We start from the raw sequence: 26,838 nt of genomic DNA on the forward strand, positions 1-26,838 counted from the left end.
TAATAATTTTATGTACGACGTCACGTTTTCTCAATGATACAAACCAGAGTTTGTAATAACCACCTTTCAAAAATTATTGTCATGTAAACCAACCTTATAAAAAACATACATATTCATTGACATCTACATTAACTTATTTTCTTTAAAAAAATCTTTTGTTTAGTCACACAGACGTCCGGTTCGGAGTAGCGCCTGCTGTTGTGCGCATGCGCGGTTGAGTTTGAACCACTGTCTGCTCTACAGGATGGCTGCGGATAGTAGTGTGCTGCTGGATTTGGTGGAAGAATTCGTGTCAGGACAGGTTGATAGCAAGGCAACAGAAACCGCTGCAGGTAGTTTATGCATTTATCACTCTCATGTCTTCTTTTTCTTGCCACATTAGGCACTGACTTCTAAAAAATGCTCTTTGAATGACCAGTGTGACCGCCGCATGTGTGCGATGCTGTCTGTCTAGCGTGACATGAATGCTTGTTAGCTTACAACCACATCCTGTACCATGTTACACAAACTGTGTCTGCTGTCAGGTACTAAACCCAAAGGTTAAACCATTGGTATATTTTCACATTTCTACGATTGATCCTAAATCTAAAACAGCTTGTCATTATCTTCAATGCTAGCCTGCTAGCAGTGTACTGTTGATGTGAACCAGACAGTGGACTCCAAACAGTATTTTCCCTCTTTTATAACCTCTATTCTTTAGTGTTTACCTGGTGGTCTTTGAGATTTTATGTTTGTACATTTCTCTTAAGGTGTCAAGAGTGGACAGTTCACAGTACTCCAGTTGGTTGAGGCATTGGGGTAAAGTTTGGTTTTCTTTATTATGACATGTTTGATTTTATGAGTTTGTGGTATAACTTTCCTGTGGTGTGAGTGTTATTCTATTGTAAGATTACTAATAGATGCAATACCAACATTAGTAGTATCTCTAATGTTATTAACGATTCAAGAGGAATGTGCATATATGTTTTATATTTTAGCGCACAGTGTTGATGATTGATGTCTTTTGACAGCAGCCAACCTGAAAAGTTATTGTAAACCTTTACCTTCTTCGACTTCAAATAGATTGAGCCTGACTAGCTCCCAACCTCAGACTCGTGGCCGAGGAGTTCAACTCCTTTCACAGGTTCTTCAAGAATGCTACAGCAGTCTTTCTGAAAGGGAGGGTAAGTCATTCCTGCCATATTGTGTGTTTAATAGAATATTTAATAATCAATGCGTGCTGAGTGTTCAGTTGCTTTGAAATGTTATAAAGAAGTAGTTAATTCAAAGTAGTGTTCAGTCATTATTTGCACATCCTCATTTTGTTCCAAATTCCTACAATGTTTATTCCATAGTATGTAATTTCTTTCTGATAAAGCTCTAAAAATATACAATGAAATCACCAAAATCATAGAACATTAGTTGTTAATATGCTTAACAGGATAGTTTACCCAAAATAAAAATTAATTTTATTTAAAACTTTACAAACTAAAATAACTTCCGGTAACGACCAATGCGCATTCAAGAACCAGTATGTTTCCTGCATCGGACGTAACTTTCTAGGCATAGTGACGAATGCTGAAGCGCAGGTAAAAAAATCCTCTTGTCTAATATTGAAATAGGGATGCATAACGATTAATCGTGTTGATTAATCTATAGCAGAAAAAGTTTTTGTTTGTATCATATATGTGTGTGAACTGTGTATAATAACTTTGTATAGATTTGTATAGAAGTCACACACATGCATGTATATATTTAAGAAATGTACACATGTGTATATATTAATTTGTATATTTATATATAATTTATAGTATATATAAATATTTAATAAATAAATAAATATATATTTTTTCTAAAATTATACATGCATGAATGCATATTTATATATACATAATTATTATACACAGTTCACACACATATGATGTAAACTAAAACTTTTATTCTGCTATAGATGAATCGTGATTAATCATTATGCATCTCTAATTTAAATCCTTCAACATTTTCTTTTAAATCACCGTTTTGGATTTGTATTTACTGACTGACGTTTTGTTTTGCTTTCTGTGCTTCCACATTCATCATTATGCCACTTTGGGATGGTTTCCTTGACAGGGCTTATCCTAGTCCCAGACTAACATGCGTGTTTGAGCTGCCTTAAAGGATTAGTCCACTTTCTTTAAAAAAATCCAGAAAATGTTCTCACCACCATGTCATCCAAAATGTTGAAGACGAGAAGTTGTGGTTTAAAAGTGCATATTGTTATTGCCAAAAATTACAATCATTTCGCTAGATTAGACCCTTATGCCTCGTTTGGGATCTTTTAGAGTCCTTTGAAACTGCAATTTTAAACTGCATTAAAACTGTTAAGTGTTTGGGTTGATTAAAGTCCATTAAAATGAGAAAAATCCTAGAATGTTTTCCTCAAAAAAACATAATTTCTTCTCGACTGAACAAAGAAAGACATCAACATTTTTGATGACATGGTGGTGAGTAAATTATCTGGATAAAAAAGAACTAATCCTTTAATTTAAAACCAATTAACATAAATCAGTGGCATTGTTTTGTCTCAAGATGCACACCAGTATTGTTTTTTGTAAGTTTTTTTTTTTGTTGTTGTTGTAAAAACTACTTAAATGTTTTATTTAAAATAAAAAATTGTAATCAGCAGACCATTATATAATATTTGGCGAAACCAATGTGCTTAGAACTTATTGGGGTGGTGAAGATTAAGTCAGAACTAGGCCTTATTTATATAAGGACAATTAAGTGCTGCTGTGCATCTTGTAACAAAACAGCGGCACTGATATATTTAAAAATAGGTCAGTGCACACATTTAGTTAAGACAGCTTAAACACACTTATGTCTGAGACTAGTCTTAAGCCTTGTCTGGGAACCTGCACCATTATGTAAAAAAATGAGCAAATCTGTGACTGAATATGTACAATGAAGAGAGAGAGCAGAGAGACAGAGTCAACATCATCACTCATTAATAAATTATCAGATAAAGCTTAAACAAATTAAATAAAGAAAAAACCCTGTTATAATGATGATCATACATGTGTGTATCAGTCTTTTATGTGCTGCTGTGTCATTAGCTTCAGGTTAACAGTCTTAGTCTCTTTCCATTATTTGTTTTTTATTGTAATTTTTGGCTGCTCTCACGCGGCGACTGTTAGTAATAACATAATTCTCGGACTTGTGAGATGTTTTAATTCATTGGTGGACAGAAAACATAAAATGTTTGAACAAGTTCAGCGCAGTGTTATGTGTGTGCGCCTGTTGTGTCTAAGCAAGCAGCATTTCTTTAACCAGAGTGCTTTTCTGAACCAAAAACATGTGCTTTTTGTGAGGTTAAAATGTGCTTGTACTTTAGAAAAGATCATGATCTATACATGTTGCTTAAAAATGGACAGTGGACATCTTCAAGATCGAAAAATGGTCAGATCGACCACCTCTACTTAGGCGTAGTCCTGGAGTAATCTAAACCCTGTCTGTGAAACTGCCCTCTATGTCTCGTTCGCTGCGTCCTACGTCATGCGCTGGAAACACCCTGTCTTGTGATAGCGCGTTGGTCGTTACCAGAAGCTAGTTATTTTAGTCTGTTAAGTTTTAAATATTTTTTTTTTTTTTTGCAAAAAAAGCAATGATTGCCCTCAGAAGGCTTTTATTAACCTCCTGAAGCCATGTAGATTACATTTATAAAGGATTGACTTTTTTGGGCTTCAAATCAGAGGCACTATTTACTACCAATATAAACCTTGGAGAAGCCATGACAATTTCTATGAACTCTCCCTTTAATTTAAAGTCTTATGAAGATAATACAGCAGTGTGTGGCTTCAGAAGATAAAGCTATATTGCTATATCCAAGAATAAAAACAGACAGCATCCAGGTTTCCATCATAAGATAACATTTTTGCCACACTGCTGCATTTAGAAATGTCTTTACATCCTGTGTTTGGCTTGTAAAATATTTCACATTCATATGTTGTTTGCAGTTGAGGTCCTGATAGCTTTCTATGAAAACAGACTAAAGGATCACTATGTTATCACACCACATGTTCTTCAGGGGCTCAAGGCTTTGGTAAGTCACAGTACCTCAAGATGTCAGTAATGATATAAAATGGCCTTCAGTCTATCAGCTCTCACATTCTGTGTCATCAAACAGCCTTGCAGCTTGAATTTATTTCTAACTTTGAAATGAAACTTAACTATTTTTAATGACTATGTTGTGGACAGACAAAATGCTCAGTTCTGCCCCCGGGATCAGCTGTGTCCATTTTGCGCTCCATCTTTCAGGATGTTCATGTACAGGTAAGTAATGAATTAGTGAGGCACTTTTTTTAATGACCCAGGACCACAAAACCAGGCATAAGTGTCAAGTTTTTGAAATAGAGAATTTTAGATGATCTGTAAGCTAAATAAATTAGCTTTCCATTGATGGATGGTTTGTTAGGATAAGACCGTATTTGGCCGATATACAACTATTTGAAAATCTGGTTTCTGAGGGTGCAAAAAAATCACAATATTGAGAAAATCGCCTTTAAAGTTGTACAAATTAAGTTCTTAGCAACACATTAACAACAACGATAAATCCATTTTTAATATATTTTTGGTAGGATATTTACAAAATATCTTCATGGATGGAACATGATCTTTACTTAATATCCTTAAATTTTTGGCATTTAAAAGAAATGGATGACTCATACAATGTATTGTTGGCTATTGCTACAAACATAACGTGTGACTTATGACTGTTTTTTTTGGTCCAAGGTCACAACTGCTTACGGGCTAGGGATAAATATTTCAAACCTGAAGCAGTTTTGGTCTTTTATAATTTAGCTACAGACATATATTTTAACTTAAATCATGCTGCTTGTTTCAGGTCTCAAATATATTTTTATAAATAAATATTATATCAAATATAATTACATTATATGTATACAAATTATATTAATGTTGTAGTGGCATATTATTTTCCCTGGGGTGAGCATATGAACATAAAGAAAGCATTAAAGGTGGGGTGCATGATCTCTGAAAGCTAATGTTGGTATTTGAAATCCCCTAAACAAACACGCCCCTATCCCAATAGAAACTGGACTTTGTTTGATAGACACGCCCCACACATACGCAACGATATCGGTTAGTAGACATGCCCCTTACTGCTGATTGCCAATTGGCTACTGCCGATGAGTGTGTTTTGGTACTCGGCCAGACTCCCTTTTCCAAAGCGTTTTTCAAAAATTGTGCACCCCGCCTTAAAGAAGGGTTAAGCTATTACTGCTATTCTATGTAGTCTAAAATGTTAATTATGATGACGAATAGAACATAAAAGTGTTTATCTAAATATGAATTTGATAAAAGCCAAGAAAAACATCATTCTAACTAATAAAAAATGACCAACCATTTTTCTTGCCTATATTTTTGCATCAGTCATTGATGCTGGCTGATCGATCATGTGTGTACAACATCCTTATCAATCTGATGGAGTCCCGAGAGCAGGGTAAGACAGAGGCTTTGATATCTTAATCACTACAAATAGTCGAATTTTCAAAACAAAGTCGAATTTGTTGCCAATGTGTTTATTTATGTCCTTTTCCACAGAACTAAAGGGTTTGGGGGCAGACTTTGTATTTGGATTTGTGCAGTCAGTAGATGCAGAACGAGATCCACGCAACCTCGTGCTGGCATTCCAGGTTGCCAGGAACATCATTAACAGGGGTTATGATCTTGGTAAGTAAAATGTATTAAATTGCTTTACATTTTAAATAATAGCTCACCCAAAAATCTAAATCCGGTCATAATTTACTAACATAATGTCATTATGAACTTTGACTTTCTTTGTTCCATGGGGCGCAAAAGTAGATATTTATATCTGTATAGAAGGGGGTACTCTGTCTACCTCTTCTGCAGAGTATAGATCCCACCCTAATAATCCCACATCACACTGCGTGGCCAAATATGCACACTGTTGCGTTTTGTACAATATTTGATGTAGTGCTTCTTGACCTTTAATGTAGTATAAAAATGGATCAATGTGGAGGTGGATAGTATAAATAGATTTTAGACCTGCTACAACTGCCACTTTAAAATATAAGGGCTCCTCCCTGCCAGTCCTGTGGGCTCATGGAAAAGCAAAGTTTATGAATACTATGAATTCGGACTTACTACTGTGTGCACTGAAAAATATATATTTAGACTTGCAGTCTTTTAGTGTTTAAAGGGCACATTTTATCCCTTTTTTGTTTTGTTATAACATGTCCAAAATGCCCCTATTTGGGTGGTAGCGAAAAGCACTGTTTTCATGTGTGTACCTTTTAAATGTAAATGAGCTCCTCACTCCCTTATTGACAGACAGTGAGCGCTTTTTGCTAAAAATTGATTTGATTCCTGTGAAAAGAGTCCGAGACAATAGTATCTTTAGCCCCAATAGTGCTATAATGTGCTTACAAACACTTTAAGAAAAGCTTTTGGGTAAAATTATCCAGTCAGTCAGTGGCAGTGGGCAGGGCTTTGTTTGTGTGACATCACATTAACGAGAATCTAAACGACATGTCTAATAAGACTGCATTTGTAGAAATGAGGACAAAAAAGAGTGGGTGGATTTTTTCATTGTATGGCTGTTGTGTTCACACATTGCCAACACACATTTATGTCCAAACACCTTGTAACAGTGGAGTTTGCATAACATGTGCCATTTAAGCATGCATAACATGTGCCCTTCCATGGGGCTGTTTAGCTCCAAAAAACACCTTTTAATAAGAGTAGTCATATATACTTTTATACTATGTCTTATGTCTTGTAAAACCAAAAAAGCATTTATTGGTTTGTGATTGATGCAATACAAAATATGTGCAATGAATGAGAAGTATTTTCATTTTTCTCAGGTAAATTTGTAGAGGAACTCTTTGAAGTGACATCCTGCTATTTTCCAATAGACTTTAGTCCTGTAAGTAGTTATCCAAGATGTTTTTTATTTGATCAAATGCTTTATTTAACCTTATTTTACATCATTTAGTTTACAAACTATTCTCATACGAGTTTTGAATACCGTATAATAATCCAAAAATTAAAGAAATATGTGTTTTTGTGATTTATAAAGATAACGACATCTTGCTTTGTTCCACTGTTTCTGGCCAGCCACCCACTGATCCTCATGGAATCACACAGGAGGAGCTTGTTTTGTCTCTTCGGGCTGTTCTCACCGGGACACCTCGGTTTGCTGAGGTAACATTGTGGGAATTATGCAAAACAGCTTCACTGGAAATGGCATACATGTATTCAAATAGTTCAATGACATTTTGCTTATGGCCTTTGTATATTCTTTTCCTTGACAGTTTCTATTGCCTCTGATTATTGAGAAGCTGGATTCAGATGTTCAGTCTGCCAAAGTGGATTCCCTGCAAACACTGGTACAACTGCAATGCTAACCCTAGACATCTTCAACCATGCAAATTGTGCTTTTGTGTGCTGTTTTTGTTTCATTTGCTTGACAGAAAAGAATTTGTAAAGTTTTTCTGGTTGAACGGATCGACTTTTTAAATGTTTGTCTTTGTGTACTAAAAATAAAGGCAAGCATGATTCTCTTTTGTTCTAGGCTGCCTGCGGTCAGACATATAGCCATAAAGAGTTGGCAGAATTCCTTCCTGGTCTTTGGAGCTCAATACGGAGGGAGGTAAAGTGAATTACAAACAATGGCCACAGGAAGCGACAAATGCTTCGCTGAAATTTGTTTGCTCCATACACCTGCACTTTATGCCACAAATTTGAGTTTCAGATAGCTTGGTTTACATACAAAGAGCATACTAGCACTGCACCTAGACATGATCAGTACTGCAGAGTTAGGTTAGAAACTCAGTTAAGGCTGGAGTATAGTCGAACTATGCCTTGCAAAGCATAGTTAATTTGACTCGTACGTGTACACAGATGTACTGTGGCAAGAAAAAGTATATAAACCTTTGGAATTTCATAGTTTTCTGAATAAATTTGTCATAAAATGTGATCTGATCTACAGCTACAGGAAGCGCCTGCTTGAGGTTATTGCTGCCGGTCAACAGTTATTAATTCTAACGGCGCATTTACACGGTGCGTAAGCATTGACGCTTCCCATTCACTTTAAATGGGTTACAAGATAAATATCAGATCACATTTTATGACTAATTTATTCAGAAAACCATGAAATTCCAAAAGGTTCACATACTTTTTCTTGCCACTGTACTTACTGACTTAAAGGTGTTGTGTGTAAATTGCGAATTGCAACCAACAGCTCACCCCTCAATTTCAAAATGCAAATGGTAGCCGCCACATGACAAACATGTTGCGTCTGAGACATTGTAGGGATGAAACGGGTTCTGCAGAGCAGTTTGTCCATTTAGGGATACTGTAGGAACATGAGGGCAACTTCCATGTAAGGAGACCTGGGGTGTAAGATAAAAACCGGTCAAAGGTTATAAAACAATACAGGTTATTATGTAAGGTCTTTATACACCACTGATAATATAGTTATGTAAATTATATTGCATTTCATTCTGTCAAGAGATCCTTATTAAAGTTACACAGTGCACCTATAAATATTGATCAATCTGTCCTAAACAAACATGTGATGGTAATTAATCATATACCGTAATCTGATGCGATCAGGCACATCATTGAAAGTAAGTTTAGCCACCGTCTGATTTTTTGGTTTTTTACAGCCAGGAACTGCACAACCTAGACAGTGAGCCTCCCAGACATCACAATTTTATTGTTAGTTAAATAATAACTACAGCAATTGTATATTTGAGGAGTGGAAATGGTTGTGCTTATCTTACTCCCTTATCATCTGTTAACCAACTGGGCGCGAGTGGTCTGATGTATTCATCCATTTGACCTCAAAAAGTCGAGAAACAGACAGCTTGGTTTCAACAAAAGCTGTTTTTGTACTTAGTTTTTACATTTTTGTTTTGGAGGTTCAATAACCTCTTATGTGATGTGATTATGTTTATGGAACCAGTATGTGGAAAAAAAAAGAGAAAGATTCAGTCTCAATCAGATTTTAGTTTCCAGCCATAACAGTTTGTTTGATCTTTGCCCTTTTTAGGTGTTTCAGACAGCCAGTGAGAGGGTGGAATCAGCCGGTCTCTCCGCTCTCGGCACGATCACATCCTGTCTTTCTCGTTCCGTGCTCAATTCCGACTCCGAGGATGCCTTGCAGATCTTCCTAGACCTCATGCTGAAAGGTGCAACAATGTCTTATGTTATGGAGTTAGTGTTTAACAAGACAGTCATCTAAACTAAAGTCAAGTTATTTTTTTAGTATTCACTAAAATAATTTAATTTAGATGATATTCAAGAAAATAAAGCAGCAGCCTCCAGCCAAAACCAAATTTTTCTCAGTAGTATTACTTTCAGCCTTATTAATGATCCAAACAGAAGATACGGCAGTGATCGGCTCATAACTCTGTCGTCCTTACACTGACACAGTCATTTTCCACGCTGCCCAGGCTTGTTTAATCCATCACACCTGGTGTGTGTCTCATCATTTCAGACTGTCAGCACCATCTCTGTGAGCCAGACCTGAAACTTGTATGGCCCAGTGCCAAACTCCTGCAGGCCGCCAATGGAGCCTCATACAGAGCGAGTCTGATAGTGTCGGCAGCGGTCATACCCTCACTCCTGGAGCAGTATAACAACAGGACACAGGTAAACACTGCTGTTACAAAACTGCTTGGATCAGCTGATTTAATAAGGATTGCTCACCTAATAGTTACAATAGACAGTGGGATACAAAGCATGGTGTATTTGCATAATATCCAGACTTGTTTCTCTTTTCCATAATAGGGAGCCTGTCAAGCTCTAAAACTTTCATAAAGCTTTATTTAAAATCAATTCATCTTTTAAAAAACTTTAGGTCTTCTGTCCTTTTACTCAGTACCTCACACAAACCTTTATCCCATTGGCTAAACGTCTGATGCATACGTCACACTTATCTGGAAACACTTCAGTTGATTTCAAAGTCGTCCTCTGATTGGTTAAATTACACAGGATTTCCGGGAGATGTGTGTGGCTTTAATGGTCCACCCAGAAGACAACAGAGAATTATCTGATCGAAGAAGAAAAGTGTTATGTTTACATCAGTGACAGTATGCTTCCTCAAGATCGAATAAATGCTGCATTTTAAAAAGGATTGGAGAGAAGAAAATTTCCTTATAAATTACTCGCCCCCATACCATCCAAGATATTTATGTTGTTCTTTATTCAATCGGGAAAAAAGTAGTTTTTTTGGGGAAAACATTCCAAGATTTTTATCGATATAGTGGATTCAATTGATGGTCAAATTGTAGTTTCAATGCAGCATCAAAGAGCTCTAAAAGATCCCAACTGAGGAATAAGGATCTTGTCTAGTGAAACGTTTGTCATTTTTGCCCAAAAAATGAAGAATGTGTACTTTTTACCCACAGCATCTCATCTTGCACTACCCATAGGATGCGCGTGTGCGACTTTGTGTATTACCTAATCACGTTGAAAAGGTCACACATGACGTATGGTCCGTTAACCCCGGCACACACCAAAAGATAATCTGGCTGAATTTGGGCTGATTTCCCCCTTACTACAATCCTAGATAAAAGTCTCGATCATTTTCAAACCGATTATCTTATCAGATTTTCCTGTGGTGCACAATCCAAAGTGTGATGGACATCAAAGATGTTAATAGTCCACAGTATTATTGACATTTCTTTATGCTCGTCGTCTATCGAAATTTCCACAAGATTTCCTGATTTCAGAAAGTAATCTAATTGTGTGTGGTGTACTGTCATGACCACATAGCGGCAATCCACACTTACAAGATCAAAAATGGTAAATTGTTGATTATTTTTCACCATGTTTTTGGTCTCTCATATTTTTAAAATCTGATAAGATTTAAAAAAATAATTTGGTGTGACCCTAGCTTGATTGTGGCAAAATCTCGACACCTCTAAACATGACGCAGAACAATGCGAAACGTAATTGGTTGCTTTACGTGTCAGTCATATGGTATCTTGTACGGCCCGTGGTGCCATGGTTTCCAAACCTTCAGTATGAACACGGGACTACTTAACACAAAGCTATCACATGGTTTAACAAAAGCTTTACAATGTAGCACACAATTTGCATGGACCACTTTTATGCTGGTTCTGTTGGAGCTTGATGGTCACAGTCCTTACTTTGGACATAGAGCAGTACAGAATAATACAGGAGTTTTTTGTTTGGAGTTATTTCTTAATTTGTTTCATTTTTTAATTTTCACAAACAGGCCACTGTGTGTTTATATTCGTACATTTCATTTCAATGCCGTTTTTGTCACGTTTTTATAGTGTGCTCAGCGTCGCACCCTGCTGGAGGTTTTGCAGGGTTTTGTTCAGCCCACCCCAAACAGCCGGTCTGCCGAGGGAGGTAAGTGAGAAGACAACATGCTTATGAATCAGTACAGTTAGAGCTCATGTATAATCCTTTAAAGGTGGGTTGCATGATTTTTGAAAAACACTTTGGAAAAGGGAGTCGGTCCGAGTTCCAAAACACACTAGCCAATCAGCAGTAAGGGCCGTGTCTACAAACCGACATCGTTGCATGGGTTGCTTATGTGTGGGACGGGTCTATCAAAAGAAGGTCCAGATTCTATTGGGGTAGGGGCGTGTTTGTTAAGGTGATTTCAAATGTCAACATTGGCTTTCAGAGATCATGCACCCCGCCTTTAATGCTTTCTTTATGTGCATATGCTCACCCCTGGGAAAATAATATGCCACTACAACATTAATATAATTTGTATACACATAATGTAATTATATTTGTGTAATATTCAGCGTTGATGTTTTTGTCTTTCTCACATGCGTAATGCAGAGGAGAGTGTATTGGTGGCATTTCAGCAGTCTTTGTGTAGCGTGGTGTTCTCCGCATTGACCGAGTCTAGCGCTGGTCTCCAGGTTACAGCCACACGCGTGCTTGCTGCCCTGGGACAGCAGCCTGGTGAGATGATACATGACACAACCATAGCAAATATGCTATTTTAATTTCCAATGACAAATTCTTCACAAGTAGCCAAACAATTTCTATTCTGTCTTCTTGTACATACTTCACACACACACAGTTTGTTATAGGAAAACATTTTAAGGAAAGCTTAGCTCTAAAAATGAAACAAAATTTGGGGTTTAGTGTAAGAAGACATATTAACGCATATGAAGAGTTTCAAAGACAAATCGCATTTAAAGTAGTGCACATGTATAAGTATAACCACAAAACAAACATTGTTAAAATGAGAATAGTTTGTTCTCTTGATTGTAATGCCACTCTTGCTCTTTACAGGTTTGTTGGCACAGGCAGATGTCGAAAAAGCTGTTGATCATTTGACCAGACTCATTCTGGAAGAAGAGGATAGCCAAGTCAGGTAGTTATTATTCCCCGAAAATTATCATTGAAGGGGATATCTCAAGGATTTGACACACACTGATATTTGTGTCTCTCAGCTTGGCTGTGGTGGAGTGTTCAGCATCTCTGGCTAATCTGCAACCCAAAGCCTTTATCTCCAGAATGATTCCTCGGCTGAAGGAAGAGATATTTGCAGGTGGGGATCTCCAGTTGCTTCTTAGCATAGAAGACTCGATGAATAATCTCCACTTCAGTGCATTCAAACCAAAAATTCCTCTTTACAGATCCAGCGACGGGTACTGATCACGTGTCTCAGTCTAAGAGAGCCGTGCGTCAACGATGCGTGACTGCATTAGCGGCTGTGTCGTCTCAAGCTGAAGTGGTGAAGGAGAGCGCCCCCGTGCTGCTGCAGGTTTTAGCGTCAGCCCATGCAGGTATATACCGTATTTAATTTTTACTCTGAAACTTTTTTGGAAACTTGTTTTTGTTCTGATATACTGGAGTGTGCGCGTAAGTGTACATTTTTGTTCTGCTTAATATAATACGGAAGATATTTTGAAGAATGTTTGTAACCAAGCAGGTCTGGGGCACCAGTGACTTCCATAGTAAAAAAACAGTACTTTGGAACTGAATGGTGCCCCAGATCTGTTTGGTTATTAACATTAAAGGTCCCATTCTTTCTGTGTTTTTGAAGCTTTGATTGTGTTAACAGTGCGCAATATAACATGTATTCATGTTTCACGTGTTAAAAAACGCTGTATTTTTCACACAATTTACTTATTTCTATAGCACTATTTTCACTGTCCTCATAACAGGCTGATGTCTTCCTTGTTCTGTGAAGTCCCTCCTTCAAAAATACGTAACGAGTTCTGATTGTGTAGTTTGTTAAGTGTGTTTTGATTGGATAGCAGCTTAGCTTGCCGTTAGCTTAGCTGGCGACTGATATATTCTTGTGGGTGGAGTTTAGTCAAAAACTGTTCTACTGACGTCTTTAAAGCAGGAAGTAGAGGGCTGTAGTCCAAACTGGCCGTTCGGTGTAGGCTTTGAAAGGCGAATTCTGTTAAAGAAAATATATCACCTGGCAGTGAACTTTGAGCTTTATCATTTTACAGGTATTATTTATGCTATTATAGCAACATTACACACTAACTAGGGTTTAAAAATGGGATCAGAAAGAATGTGACCTTTAACTCTTTGTTCTCAGCATAGCAAAGAAATTGATATAGGTTTGGAATAACTTATGGGTGAGTAAATAAAGACAGAAATGTCATTTTTCACCCAACTATCCTTTGAATATAGGGTTCTATTGTTGCTTAAATACACAACATAGTTGTGAACAATTTGAACATTACACACTTTATTATTGCTTGAATAGCCGGTTTCAGCAGTAATAACATAAACAAGCAGCTTTCGTGGAAAACACGTAACTTCTGGTAAACCCAGATTTAAAGAAATAAATAATACTACTAAAATACTAAATAACTCCTTTCAAAGTATTTGATATACTGATATAATGATGTGAGTACTGTTTGTTCTTTAGGAAGCAGTGGTTTCTCTGTGGAGGAAGTAATCTCTGTTTGCATCAGTTTGGAGAGGATAGCAGAACGCACACGAGACACTGAGGAGATTGGTCAATTCTTCTATGACATCATCATTCCTCGACTCTTAGGACTGACCCTACAGGCAGCTCTTCAGAGTAGGGACTCTGTGATTTGTCTGTTGTGTTTTTCTGGTGGGTGGATGGGTGTGTCTGTAATCATTTGTCAACGTTATTTATTCAACAGGTCACAGTAGTCCACTAACAGATGAAGCCGTATTGTCTGCTATAGTTCCTGTCATAAGCACTGCCTGTGCTGCATTACGAACAGAGTGAGTAATCGAATAAAGGGTATGCCCTCCACCAATAAACACCAACAGTTAAATGGTTCATTTTATTTTCTAAAGGTGAGTTAAATGGCATTTCTGTGCCAATAGTGGCTTTAGATGCCATTGGATACTGTTACAACGGTGCTGAATAGATTAACAATGATCATGCTTAACTAATGCTGTGAGTTTGTAATCGAAATGCCTGTTTAAAAATGGGGGCAGTGCTCAAAACCTTTTTTTTTTTTTTAAGTATTGGTGTTTGGTATTGTATCACAGAAATTGTTTATGGTTTTAAAACGTTGACTCGGTTTTACCTTGGAACCGGTAACTGGCCCATGGCTAGTGCAAACATGTCATGTTTTACTTTGTCTTTTGACCATTATTAAAGGGACACTTCACCCATTTGCATTAAGCTTTGTATAGTTAGAACCCCAGTCATGTTTTTGAATGGTCGTGCATCATTTCCTCAGCTGCCGCTGAGACCGGAGAAATACAGATTTCAGTGTTGCACTTCCTTCTTTCAATGATGTAAAAATCATCATTTTGCATCATTGAAAGAAGGGAGTCCAATATCTTTGTTGAGGGAGTGAGACAACAAACACCTCTTTTCTCTGTCAAATAGGCACCAAATTCTAAATGTATGTTACATTTCGACTACAAATATGACACACTTTCAATAAAGATGAATGTTTCTACAGGTGAAATGCTCCTTTAATAAGCTGTCTTTATGTTAACTTGCCCAAACCGTTGCTCTGTGGGACAACATTTCTGTGTTTGATCCCGACACATGAACTTCTTTTTATTTGTTAAACTTGTGAAATTAGCAATTGACAAATGAGGGAAGTGCTTGAGATAACTGGTTATATTTACAGCTCTGTCTGGTAATGTTAATGGCACCGAGATGCACACTTCACCTGTAAATTTGTAACCGATTTGTTTTTCAAACATTATAGACTAACTCTGACGTGCACAAAACATAAACATTCAAACGCAAACCTTTCTGTTTTCTTATAGATTAGCGTCACGCATGGCTGCCCATGCTGTTGCTCTTTTCTTAAATGGAGATGTGTCCTTCCTACCAGAGAATGCCTTCCCCTCCCAAATCCAGTTACTGCAGGTATGAGGAACTTAATGTTGAAGTCCCCCTGTGGTGAAAATCAAATTCATTGTTGTTTATATCTCTGTGTGGTGTTTTTAACATGCTTTAAAGACAAACCATTTGCAAATTCATCATTCAACTCCATTGCTGAGTATTTTTCCATAATATTTTAGTTTTCTGAAGAAATCGCCTTGGTTTCCTACATCACAAACATGTAACCAATCACAGTTGAACAAGTGGATCAGTAGTTGGAGCCATTCATATTATATATTGATGCCGCATAGACTCGGCACTGAAATGATTACAGCACAGCTTCTTTAGTTTTGCTTCTGTGCTGCTCACACATGCAGGGTGAGTGCTGTAACCAGGTAACATCAGCACTTTAGATTAATGCTGCAAATGCATAGTTCACGTATGGATTGTGTGAAACCGGACCTAGCTGTTATGTTGCATTTAAAAGGACACACCCAAAAAAGTGCCAATTTTAACATGCTATAATAAATTATCTATATGGTATTTTGATTTAAAATTCTGCATAATTAAGGGTGTGGCCACTTGAGTGATGGGTGAACTGCCACTTCTGTCACTAGAATCAAGCAAGGCGGCATGGTTTCAGCATTCATCTATATTCATATAGCATTAGCCTAGACATGTGTCTGTAGATGAATAGAAGTAAATGAAGTGCTTATTTTCTCACAGAGTCAGACCGAGTCCAGGGGTCCGTCTCAGCTGGTGTGTCTTCTGATGGCTTGTGTTTGCTCTTTTCCACAAAGTGTAAGTTTTGAAGAGTCTTCAATGGGATGTTCTGTGGTACTGCAACAACTTTCCCAATTATTGTTAATAAAAATATAAAAATGCATAAAAACCAAACAACATTAAAGGAACAGTATGTAAGAAATTTATATCAATTAATCATAAAATGGCCCTGATATGTCACTAGAAATTAAGAAATCATTTTCATTTCAAATACTTATATCACTGACAACAGTGGTCTGGCCAGGATATTGTCATTTAAAAAGTGGAGTTGCAGCCCTCAACTGATGTTTATGTTGTCATTTTGTGTATTGGCCACAGCTGTGTGATTGCAGTACCAGTTTTAGCCACATGTTTTGTGATTGCAATACCAGTTTTGGCCACAATCCTACATACTGTTCCTTTAAATAACCTTAACCAAAGTTGACTTTGAAAACATTTGATTAAGTTAAAATCCAACATACAATTAAAATGACAGTAATTATTATTTGAATGATTTGGTAATAGAAACATTGTAACAGGAGTTAATTTATCAATATTGCACTACAGTTTACACATGTTCTATCACTACCATTGTAAAATAATGACATCTTTATTTTGATCAATTTTACAACAGGTGGACATTCCTGAGATTGACAGGCTTCTTGTCCAATTAGAAGAGCTGAGCTGTACATCTCCACACTTGTTTTCATACACGTATGCAGCTAAATGCTTCGCTGGCTTGGTCAACAAGAGGGCGGCAGGTACACAAAAGAATCATATTATCTTCTTTCCAGATCACAGGCCTTACATTTTTAGCTACAGTACCTAATGGAAGGGTTTTTCTATCAATCTATGTCACTGGAAATAATGAATGAGTTATTCGAGCCGTGGAGTTTATTTACCTGATCTGCATAGTGATTGGTAAGAGTTAAATCGTTTGTTTGTGTTCAGGTAAAGCTTTAGATGCTGTGCTGGAGAGAGTGTTGAAGAGAATCAGCACAGAACTGGAGAACCTTTCCTCTACACAACGAACACAAGCGTTCACACTGCTACTCTGGGTATGGATACAATCACTTATGAATAAATACCAAATCAATCTTCATTGAAGGAGGGACCCAAACCTAGTAATCAAAATATTATAGACTCAAGGGTTAGATCTTTTGACTTGGTTAGTAAGTAGTCACCCTAGCAGTGATTTAGAATGCCTTATTACACGGCTCTCTAAATGCTTGATTCTGATTGGCTAGTCGCACTGTGGGGCTTATTTCTGCGATTACAACCTGCAGCCTATACATTACGCCTTACACAGCGACCAACAGGAACAATTCAGAATCTGCATAGCAGCATGCTAAAAACAGCTTCTTTGAGTGCTGAAAATTTGTTGGCCGATATTGCTGATGAAATTTGAAAATCAAGATGGCTGAAGACAGATTTAATGGTTGTCAATATTGCAATTCTAACAAACAGCCATTTGCACAAACAAACAAAATCTTTAAATATAAGTGAACATTTGAAGAGCTCAGATGCAAAAGCCGCTAAACGCCACCTTTGTGAAAATGAGATAATGATATTGCCTGAATGCTCTCAGCACCTGTTTTATTGTGTTCATCCAATACTTTTACTTTATCCGCTTAAAGGCAGGATAGGCAGGAATTATCAAAAAATGTTTTTTACAAATTTGTTTAAAGCGTAACTAAACCCCTGGTCAGAGCCTGACTCCACCCACTGCAATATTTGAAAAATGCAAGAAAAGTGGGCAGATCCCAACGGAGAAAGAGGGGACGAACTAAGCTCGTACCAAGTGTGTGATGAGATCGTAACAAGGGCGTGGTGACCTTGAACCTGCTTACGTCACGAGTTATTTCTTGGACCCAACATCCAATAGGAAAATTCAACTGCAGTAGCCACCGTTCAACCTGAAGAGGGCAGCACTCAGACGTTTTTACACCATATATTGTAGTATTGAAACACTTTATATCCAAATGTCAAAAAACTTACTAAAATCAATGAACAGCACTACTAAAGCATCATTCTTACAGATCATTAACTAAAAAAAAGTTGGTTTAGGGTTAAGTTACTCTTTAAACTGTCTTTATATACAAATACATAATTAAAATGTAAGTACTCTAAAAAACAGAGTATAAAACTCGAGTGTCTTTAGAACTCTCACGACTGTTTTAAACACAGCTCATTTTTCCATTCGGGATGAAACAAATGATTGGCTTGCGCGACTATCACTCTCTCCCGCGACCATGGCACACCCCTGTTGCTATGGGATCTGCCCACACATGCGCACACCCGATTGATTTGAACGTGCACGAGGCACTCTAGGAAGAGCAATAGTATGACAGAGAAAGTGCTTTCAGAACTCACAGTACCTGCATATCCAGTCAGTGAAGGCAAACAAGGCAAACGGAATAAACAAAGCAATCAAACAAGAGTAAATATCGCGTGGCTTTTCCTCGAGTCGACAATGCGGTAGCGGTATTGTCTCCGGAGTGTAGTCCTCATCATAGTCAACAATGCTTTCATCACGGAAACTCTTCCATGCAAAACACTGGCTTAATAGTGAGTACTAAAAGCCATCCTATTTGTTTATATTCATAGTGATAAAGTTAGGTGTATTATTACATGTGATTGTGACCTGATGTTACTACATGCACCGCGCTCCCAACAGAGCCAGTCAGCGTCCCGCGTTCATGTGTTTTGGGGGCGTGGCTTTAGAAGAAACCCCATTGGGAGGGGGTGGAGTGAATGGAAAAATGAGCTGTGTTTAAAACAGTGGTGAGAGGTTTACAGACACTCGATTTTTATACTCTCTACTTACATTTTACTTATGTATTGGTATATAAAGACAGTTTAAACAAATTTAAAAAAAAAGTTTTTTTTAGATAATTCCTGCCTATCCTGCCTTTAATTCCGCCTTCGTGCCATTCAGAAATATAAAATTGTTGGCAGAACACCACGTTGACTTTGTGCACTTGTCCTCTAAGTGCACGAAAGATGAATTTGATGAATGATGACGTGCAAAATGACCATGGATCACATTCAGACTTTGGTCTCTTGTGACTGCCACATGGATCATAGCGCCCCCTAATGTGTGGTTTTTACATTCTGACTTTCATTATTTGCAGTGTTTCTAGTTGCATCCTTTGTGATTTCGCATTTGTTTACTGTCTTGTCTAAAGAAGTGGAGGTTTTGCCAAAAAAAGCTTGCATGCACTTAGAGGGTCTTGCAGCGAAAGTCAGTCACATTTGTAAAATAACAATGAAATGACTAAAGTGAAAAAAAAATGCATTTCAATTACTGACTAATAACCTTTTCATTGCCATTAAAGTGAAATTATTGAATCTAAACATATAAGAGCCTAATAAAAAAAATGCTCATTTACAAGAAAACATGTCAGACACACTTTTTGTTTTTGGTTTTGCATCTGAACTATTTCTCTATTTCCCAAAATTTACTTTTAGAAAAAAAAAACTTTGATGCTCTTATCCTCATAAATAGATTAAGATTGTAGCCCAGATTTTACAGCCAGAAAACATTTATTTTGTAGAAAAAATTGTATATTTCTATTTTTTACAGATAGCCAAGGCCCTTCTCTTACGGTACCATCCACTATCAACAGTCCTGACAGACAAGGTGAAAATTTTCTGAGCTATTATTCCTGACACTAAAGGGCGATTTATAGTCGTGCGTAGGTGCTACGCCATAGCTACGGCGTAGGCTATCCGTAGCCTGTGCGTAGCTCTGCGTAGCCTGACGCGCACCTCACAAAATTCCTAACAGCGCGTCGGATCTACGCGGACCGCAAGCTCTGTGATTGGTCCACCAGAACCCCTCCCGTCAGGTAAAAAAACTGCGTCATAGGTATTTCCGGTTGAGACGGTGAAAACAAAGATGAGCCAAGTTGAGGAGTGATTTAACTCAAACCGCAACATAAGTCGCTGTTTATTTACTTCCATCATTGCTGGTCTTCTCAAATTATACACAACAAGTTGCTATTTCTTCTTCGTTTGTGGGTTAACTTGCTTAGCTTCTTCTTCTCTGACGACTTCTGCTGCTACTGTGGTTACACGCGTGATTACTGCCAACCAGCGGTTTCGCGTGTGTTTGCACGTCGACGCGGACGGCGACGCACAAGTATAAATGAAAACCGACGCGGAACCTACGCCGTCGCTGCTACGCCGTAGGACCTACGCACGACTATAAATCGCCCTAAAGTTTTACAGCGGTCTCATTCTCCCTTTCTTGTATTTGTTCTCAGCTCTTCGCTTTGTTGAGTGACCCTGAATTAGGATCCAAGGTGGCCGATGGTTTCTGTGTTCTTATGAGCGACTCATCAGACGTACTTAACCGCAATTGCCACGCTGACGTGCGTATCATGTATCGGCAACGTTTTTTTGCTGAAAACTCAAGCAAATTGGTTAAAGGCTTTAACTCGGCAGAGCAAGGTACCACTGGATTACCACTTCCTGTCTCATCTCCCTTTATACCCCCAACAGAAGAATATCTAAAATGTACTTTTCTTTCCACAGAAAAGAAGTCTTGTTATTTAAAAGCCCTGTCTTACATTGTCAACAACCTACCTAAACAAGTCCAGCTCACAGAACTGCCTGCAGTAAGTGTTTCTTTCTAAACAATCACAAAAGTCCAGTTACACATGCATTTTCTATATGTGGCGCACTAGTAAAGTGTTTAATCAGTCATTTGTGCCATTCTGTGAACAGTTGCTGCCACTTTTGTTGGAGGCGTTGTCGTGTCCGGATCAAGGGGTGCAGTTGTCAACTCTGTCATGCCTGCAGCCGGTATTGTTGGAACCCCCAGCGGCCCTCAGCAACCAGCTGGAGGCTCTGTTTTCCCGCATGCTGGCCCTCACCACCAGCCCTGCTATGGTATCCTAATAACATGTGCTCTGAAATGAATTTTCCATCCTTTTATAATACAGTCATGATGATTGGTGAATTTTATGCTTCACTCCTCAGAATGTGAGAATTGCATCCCTCCGTTGTGTTCATGCTCTTTCCCGCTTGCCCGAACATATGGTAAGAGAACTGAATCTATTAGCACCATATAAATGGATGGATGGATAAAAAGTTGGATGGATGTAGAGAGAGAGAGAGAGAGATTGATAGATAACATAAAACTTAGATGTATTGATAGAGACATCGATTTACAGATGGATAGAAACCTAGATAGATGAATAGAAAGCTGGATGGATGGATGGATGGATAGAAAGCTGGATGGATGGATGGATGGATAGAAATGGATGGATGGATAGAAACCTAGATAGATGAATAGAAAGCTGGATGGATGGATGGATGGATGGATGGATGGATGGATGGATGGATGGATAGAAAGCTGGATGGATGGATGGATGGATAGAAATGGATGGATGGATAGAAAGCTAGATGGATGGATGTATGGATGTATAGAAAACTAGGGGGATGGAAAACTAGATGGATGGATAGAAATCTTGGATGGATGGATGGATGGATGGATAGAAACCTAGATAGATGGATGGAGGGATAAAGAGCTAGGTGGATGGATGGATGGATGGATGGATGGATGGAAAGCTAGGTGGATTGATGGATAGAAAGCCAGATGGATGGATAGATAGATAAAGAGCTAGGTGGATGGCTGGATAGATAGCTAGCTGGATGGATGGATGGATGGATGGATGGATGGAAAGCTAGGTGGATTGATGGATAGAAAGCCGGATGGATGGATAGATAGATAAAGAGCTAGGTGGATGGATGGATGGATGGATGGATAGCTAGCTGGATGGATGGATGGATGGAAAGCTAGATGGATTGATGGATGATAGAAACCTAGATAGATTAATAGAAAGCTGGGTGGAAGGATGGATGAATGGATGGAAAGCTTGATGGATAGAAAGCTAGATAGATGATAGAAATCTAGATAGAAGGATTGAAAGCTATATGGATGGATGGAAAGCTGGAGGGATTGATGGATTGAAAGCCAGATGGATGGATGGATAAAGAGCTAGGTGGATGGATGGATGGATGGATGGATAGATAGCTAGGTTGATGGATGGATGGATGGATGGATGGATAGAAAGCTAGGTGGATGGATGGATGGATGGAAAGCTAGATGGATTGATGGATGATAGAAACTTAGATAGAAGGATTGAAAGCTGGATAGATGGATAGAAAGCTGGATGGAAAGCTAGTTGGGTTGATGGATGGATGGATAGAAAGCTGAATGGATAGAAAGCTAGATAGATGATAGCAACCTAGATAGAAGGATTGAAAGCTAGATGGATGGATGGATAGAAAGCTGAATGGATAGAAAGCTAGATAGATGATAGCAACCTAGATAGAAGGATTGAAAGCTAGATAGATGGATGGATGGAAAGCTGGATGGATTGATGGATAGAAAGCCGGATGGATGGATGGATGGATGGATAGAAATCTAGGTGGATGGATGGATGGAAAGCTAGATGGTTGATGGATGATAGAAACCTAGATAGAAGGATTGAAAGCTGGATGGATGGATGGATGGATGGATAGAAGGCTGAATGGATAGAAAGCTAGATAGATGATAGCAACCTAGATAGAAGGATTGAAAGCTAGATAGATGGATGGATGGAAAGCTGGATGGATTGATGGATAGAAAGCCGGATGGATGGATGGATGGATGGATAGAAATCTAGGTGGATGGATGGATGGAAAGCTAGATGGTTGATGGATGATAGAAACCTAGATAGAAGGATTGAAAGCTGGATGGATGGATGGATGGATGGATGGATGGATGGATGGATGGAAAGCTAGTTGGGTTGATGGATGGATGGATAGAAAGCTGAATGGATAGAAAGCTAGATAGATGATAGCAACCTAGATAGAAGGATTGAAAGCTAGATGGATAGATGGATGGATGAGGGATAGAGAGCTAGATGGATGGATGGATGGATGGATGGATGGATGGATGGATAGAAAGCTAGGTGGATGGATGGATGGATGGAAAGCTAGATGGATTGATGGATGATAGAAACTTAGATAGAAGGATTGAAAGCTGGATAGATGGATAGAAAGCTGGATGGAAAGCTAGTTGGGTTGATGGATGGATGGATAGAAAGCTGAATGGATAGAAAGCTGAATGGATAGAAAGCTAGATAGATGATAGCAACCTAGATAGAAGGATTGAAAGCAAGATGGATGGATGGATAGAAGGCTGAATGGATAGAAAGCTAGATAGATGATAGCAACCTAGATAGAAGGATTGAAAGCTAGATAGATGGATTGAAAGCTAGATAGATGGATGGATGGAAAGCTGGATGGATTGATGGATAGAAAGCCGGATGGATGGATGGATGGATGGATGGATGGATGGATGGATGGATAGAAATCTAGGTGGATGGATGGATGGAAAGCTAGATGGTTGATGGATGATAGAAACCTAGATAGAAGGATTGAAAGCTGGATGGATGGATGGATGGATGGATGGAAAGCTAGTTGGGTTGATGGATGGATGGATGGATGGATAGAAAGCTGAATGGATAGAAAGCTAGATAGATGATAGCAACCTAGATAGAAGGATTGAAAGCTAGATGGATAGATGGATGGATGAGGGATAGAGAGCTAGGTGGATGGATGGATGGATGGATGGATGGATGGATGGATGGAAAACTAGATGCATTGATGGATGGAAAGCTAAATGAATAGATGGATGATAGAAACCTAGATAGAAGGATTGAAAGCTGGATAGATGGATAGAAAGATGGATGGATGGAAAGCTAGTTGGGTTGATGGATGGATAGAAGCTGAATGGATAGAAAGCTAGATAGATGATAGCAACTTAGATAGAAGGATTAAAAGCTAGATGGATGGATGGATAGAAACCTAGATGCATTGATGGATGGAAAGCTAAATGAATAGATGGATGATAGAAACCCAGATAGAAGGATTGAAAGCTGGATAGATGGATAGAAAGCTGGATGGAAAGCTAGTTGGGTTGATGGATGGATGGATAGAAAGCTGAATGGATAGAAAGCTAGATAGATGATAGCAACCTAGATAGAAGGATTGAAAGCAAGATGGATGGATGGATAGAAGGCTGAATGGATAGAAAGCTAGATAGATGATAGCAACCTAGATAGAAGGATTGAAAGCTAGATAGATGGATTGAAAGCTAGATAGATGGATGGATGGAAAGCTGGATGGATTGATGGATAGAAAGCCGGATGGATGGATGGATGGATGGATGGATGGATGGATGGATGGATAGAAATCTAGGTGGATGGATGGATGGAAAGCTAGATGGTTGATGGATGATAGAAACCTAGATAGAAGGATTGAAAGCTGGATGGATGGATGGATGGATGGATGGATGGATGGATGGATGGATGGATGGATGGATGGATGGAAAGCTAGTTGGGTTGATGGATGGATGGATGGATGGATAGAAAGCTGAATGGATAGAAAGCTAGATAGATGATAGCAACCTAGATAGAAGGATTGAAAGCTAGATGGATAGATGGATGGATGAGGGATAGAGAGCTAGGTGGATGGATGGATGGATGGATGGATGGATGGATGGATGGATGGATGGAAAACTAGATGCATTGATGGATGGAAAGCTAAATGAATAGATGGATGATAGAAACCTAGATAGAAGGATTGAAAGCTGGATAGATGGATAGAAAGATGGATGGATGGAAAGCTAGTTGGGTTGATGGATGGATAGAAGCTGAATGGATAGAAAGCTAGATAGATGATAGCAACTTAGATAGAAGGATTAAAAGCTAGATGGATGGATGGATAGAAACCTAGATGCATTGATGGATGGAAAGCTAAATGAATAGATGGATGATAGAAACCCAGATAGAAGGATTGAAAGCTGGATAGATGGATAGAAAGATGGATGGATGGAAAGCTAGTTGGGTTGATGGATGAATGTATAGAAAGCTGAATGGATAGAAAGCTAGATAGATGATAGCAACCTAGATAGAAGGATTGAAAGCTAGATGGATTGATGGATGATGAATGTATGGATAGAAAGCTAGATGGATAAAAAGCTGGATGAATGGATAGAAAGCTAGATGGATGGATAGAAACCTAGATAGATGGATGGATAGATAGATAAAAGATAAAGATGGTTGTATGGATAGAGAGAGAGAGATAGATAGATAGATGGATGGATGGATGGAAGTATAACTAAGTTTTTCCACTTGTTTCAGGTCTTGCCGTTTCGTGCTCGAGTGCTTAAAGCTCTTGCTGTTCCTCTGGATGATAAGAAGAGGCTGGTGAGAAAGGAGGCTGTGTCCGCCCGAGGAGAATGGTGAGCAAGTCATTTATCCAACCCTATAGGACTTCTATAAAATCTTACATTATCTAACATCAGCTTTTTTTCACGACAGGTTTTTGCTAGGTAGTCCCGGTGGGAGATAAAGAAAACATTGCTGCTATCCACAGTGGGTGGAACATAATAGATGCTCAAGAATGTTTGGGAGTCAGAATACCCTTCACAGCCTTTGATTTTACTTACCTACAGACGTTTTATAGTACTGTTTCTACTCCAAAAGCACACAGTGTTTGGGATCAGCCTGTTCTAGGCATAAAAAACTCTGAGCAGCCAGGAATGGCTTGAAGATGAACACAAAATGATGCACCGAGCAAGAACAAACTCTTTTTTTTTTTTTAACCAGACCTTCAACCAGTGATGCCGGATCAAGACCTTTAAAAGTAAATTAGATACAAGAGCTTATACATGTACAGTATTGTTTGCCAGTAGCAGAGATGAACTTACACCACACATCTGATTCTTCTGACCTATTTCTTTGAACACACAACACCTCAGATTTCAACTTTAACCATGCAGTTTTAGGAATAGTAGTTTGAAAAATAAGCTGACGTGTTACATTAGACAGAATGATGGTTGTTTTTTATTCATTTTCAAAAGACTACCTTAAATGTCGAATTGACAAACTGATGCCAAGATTATTAAAGAATATTTAAATGTCAAATAACCTCTCAATAAAAGTTTTGTAAATGTGTGCATTGTAATTAAAAACACAAGATGAAAAGAAAATGGATTTAATTCAAACATGTTAAAAAGTACAGATACAAATTTGGTAATGGCAAATGATTGTGCCTGTATGTTTTAATGCTGTTTTATATTGGAGCAGTTACTGTCTTAGTAGCCTTAATGTGAATGTTATTATTGTAAATAACAAACATTTAGGTCATTTGTGACTGAAGCTACACTGAACATCCAAGCTTTTCATATTTAAACCCGGAAAGTAAATATGATTTATAAAAATGTAAAAAAGCACATTTGTGAAATAATCAACTCCATAATCGATTCTCATAATATTCAAATGTACTTAATGGTGCTTTTTACAATATTGGAGGGTGTCAAAGCAGCTTCACATGAAAAATAAAAACACATAAGATGCCCGTTTGAACATTTTCACATCATCATGGGATATCACTGACCTTTTTTTGCAGAACTTGATGCATGCTTTGCATTTATTAAAGCAAAAGTTGGTCTGATCTGAGATATTTAAATTCTCTTCAATTGTTAAAATAATTTGTGACCCTGGACTACAAAACCAGTCATAAGTAACAAGAATATTTGTAGCAATAGCTTATACATTTAACCTTCAGATGATGCATAAATCTCAATTTTAAAAACATGACCCTTTAAATGGATGTAATTTGTTTACATTGTAACATTGAGTCAAAATTGTAAATTTTGATTTTATGCCAAAAATCATTAGGATATTAAGTAAAAATCATGTTCCATTAAGATATTTTGTACA

The 26,838-nt window shown here is 38.0% G+C and overlaps 1 protein-coding gene across 1 annotated transcript; it reads left to right on the forward strand.

Annotated features, from left to right (window-relative positions):
- The first annotated feature begins 187 nt into the window (after nt 1-187).
- mms19 (MMS19 homolog, cytosolic iron-sulfur assembly component) lies at nt 188-26,569 on the forward strand. The gene is made up of 31 exons (XM_065257599.2): nt 188-332; nt 750-798; nt 1,063-1,163; nt 3,972-4,057; nt 4,213-4,287; nt 5,407-5,476; nt 5,578-5,706; nt 6,861-6,922; nt 7,114-7,200; nt 7,311-7,385; nt 7,571-7,648; nt 9,053-9,191; nt 9,500-9,654; nt 11,307-11,385; nt 11,830-11,955; nt 12,292-12,373; nt 12,453-12,550; nt 12,639-12,788; nt 13,895-14,050; nt 14,139-14,223; nt 15,235-15,337; nt 16,019-16,093; nt 16,689-16,815; nt 17,006-17,112; nt 19,641-19,697; nt 20,323-20,509; nt 20,594-20,676; nt 20,786-20,950; nt 21,041-21,100; nt 25,255-25,355; nt 25,435-26,569. Exons 1-31 carry the CDS (start codon nt 245-247, stop codon nt 25,463-25,465), a joined length of 3,066 nt encoding a protein of 1,021 aa, XP_065113671.2. The 5' UTR covers nt 188-244; the 3' UTR covers nt 25,466-26,569.
- The last annotated feature ends 269 nt before the right edge of the window (nt 26,570-26,838 follow it).

The sequence above is a fragment of the Paramisgurnus dabryanus genome, chromosome 1, assembly GCF_030506205.2.
Source record: "Paramisgurnus dabryanus chromosome 1, PD_genome_1.1, whole genome shotgun sequence".
NCBI lineage: Eukaryota > Metazoa > Chordata > Actinopteri > Cypriniformes > Cobitidae > Paramisgurnus > Paramisgurnus dabryanus.

What these genes read in the sequence shown, in the direction of transcription:
- mms19 (XM_065257599.2), top strand. Translation starts at nt 245, where the DNA reads ATGGCTGCGGATAGTAGTGTGCTGCTGGATTTGGTGGAAGAATTCGTG. An exon ending in GAAGGAAGAGATATTTGCAG is followed by an intron (nt 12,551 to 12,638) that starts GTGGGGATCTCC and finishes TCCTCTTTACAG; the next exon opens with ATCCAGCGACGGGTACTGAT. An exon ending in CGTTCACACTGCTACTCTGG is followed by an intron (nt 17,113 to 19,640) that starts GTATGGATACAA and finishes TATTTTTTACAG; the next exon opens with ATAGCCAAGGCCCTTCTCTT.